This window comes from Arachis ipaensis, chromosome B01 (assembly GCF_000816755.2).
Source record: "Arachis ipaensis cultivar K30076 chromosome B01, Araip1.1, whole genome shotgun sequence".
Classification (NCBI taxonomy): Eukaryota; Viridiplantae; Streptophyta; class Magnoliopsida; order Fabales; family Fabaceae; genus Arachis; species Arachis ipaensis.
In genome coordinates, this window is record NC_029785.2 from 11,251,710 (window position 1) to 11,253,443 (window position 1,734).

The 1,734-nt window shown below is 35.4% G+C and overlaps 1 protein-coding gene across 1 annotated transcript in view; it reads left to right on the forward strand.

Moving 5' to 3' along the window:
* The window catches only part of LOC107646245, a 13,285-nt gene that overhangs the window by 6,209 nt on the left and 5,342 nt on the right, over positions 1 to 1,734 (forward strand). The window contains exon 2 of the mRNA XM_016350447.2: positions 1,184 to 1,541. Coding sequence (XP_016205933.1) covers positions 1,184 to 1,541 — 358 coding nt within the window. The remainder of the gene's footprint in view (positions 1 to 1,183; positions 1,542 to 1,734) is intronic.

Here is a 1,734-nt window from a genome sequence, read left to right on the forward strand (position 1 = left end):
GTATTTCTTTTTTATATGAAATTATTTTTTTAAAGTTGATATTAATCAAATCAAACCATTTGATTTGTTTAAAGAGAAAAATCTAATTATAATTCAAATGATTTGATTTTAAATTTTAAATCTTTTATTTTTAAAAACAAAATAATAGTATTTGATTTCAATGTTAATTTTTTCATTTTCAAAAACATAAATCGAACAATTCAAATTGTAATCCTTGTTAAAAAATTAAACAATATAAAAAAAATAGAGGCACCAAATCACCAATTCACATCAATATAAAACATTTTTTATCACATCCTTTTGTAATATACATAATTTTTTATTTTTAATATTAGATTAACAATGGTGTTTTTTTAAATTGTAATCTACTGTGATATTTTTTTTAAAATGTGGGATGATTTAACGTACGGAGTACAAATTAGATTTTGGATTTTTACGTTCCGATTTCTGTACTCGAACCGTCTGATTTGTGTTGAAAAATAAAAAAAATTTGGAGTACTCCAATTTGTGTACTTTAAAATTTTTTAATTTTTTCAACACAAATCGTTGGGTTCAATTTGTGTACTCTAAACTTTTAAAATTTTTTAAACACAAATCGAAAGATCCGATTTGTATACCTCTTATAATTTTAAAAAATACTAAAAATTATCATATTAAAATATAACACTCATTCTATTTCTATATCCAAATTTTTTAACCTAACATACACTCCTGAGACCTAGAAAAAATAATGAGCGACAATTTAAATCTTATTGCAGTATTATATTTTATATATTTAATTATTTTTTGAATTCAATTATTTTTGTACTACTAACGGAAAAAAATAAATGAAAATGATGGAAGTTGCGGGCAGAAGAAGGGACACGCAAGCCCTCCCGGGCAACGGGCAGCAGAAAGCGCCGTTTTATATACAGACTCCGATACAACAATAAAAAGGAAATCCTTCATCATTCACTTATTACTTATTAGTATTGCCCCCACTGATCCGAGCCTTAGGTTCGTGCCCTCGGCACCCAGGTTCGGACCCTAACAATACCGCACCCGAGCCTCTCTAAAGACGCCAAACCTGTGCCTCCGCGAAGAAAGAGCAAAGGAAATGGAAGACGACGAAGCAAAGCAAGAGGGAGAAAGCAGCACCTTCTAGAGAGAGAAACAAGAGAGAGAAATTGGTCTGATGGGTCAGATCGGGAGGAGGAAGACAATCGGCCGAGCAATCGGATATCCGGCGAAGTCTCCGGCGCCGGAATGTGAGGTACAACATCATTGACTACGATGACGATTACCTTGACGAGGATGAGGACGAGAGGAGGCGCGAGAAGAAGAAGCTGAAACTCGTTGACAAGCTCAACAGTGACGACGAGGAAGAAGAAGAAGAAGCAGCAGCAGCTCGAGGGGAAGGTGAAGATGACGCAGAAGAAGAAGAGGATGCGCGTGCCGATTCGCGTGCTGAACACGCGCTTGAAGAAGATGAAGAAGGAGGAGACGTTGACGAAATTGAAGGAGGAGAAGAGAACGAGGACGCAGAAGACGAAGAAGAAATGGTGAGTGATGTGAGTCAAAGTTGAAATGGAAAACGAAATATGCAAAAAATTCCACAGTTGCACTGAGAACTCACTCAACTCAGCGTGTAGCTAGCTATAAATAATCAATTCTCTCTCTCTCTCTCTCTCTCTCTCTCTATAGGTTTCTCTGTCTGTGTCGGGATTAAGGGGAGAGAGAGAGAAACTTACAAGT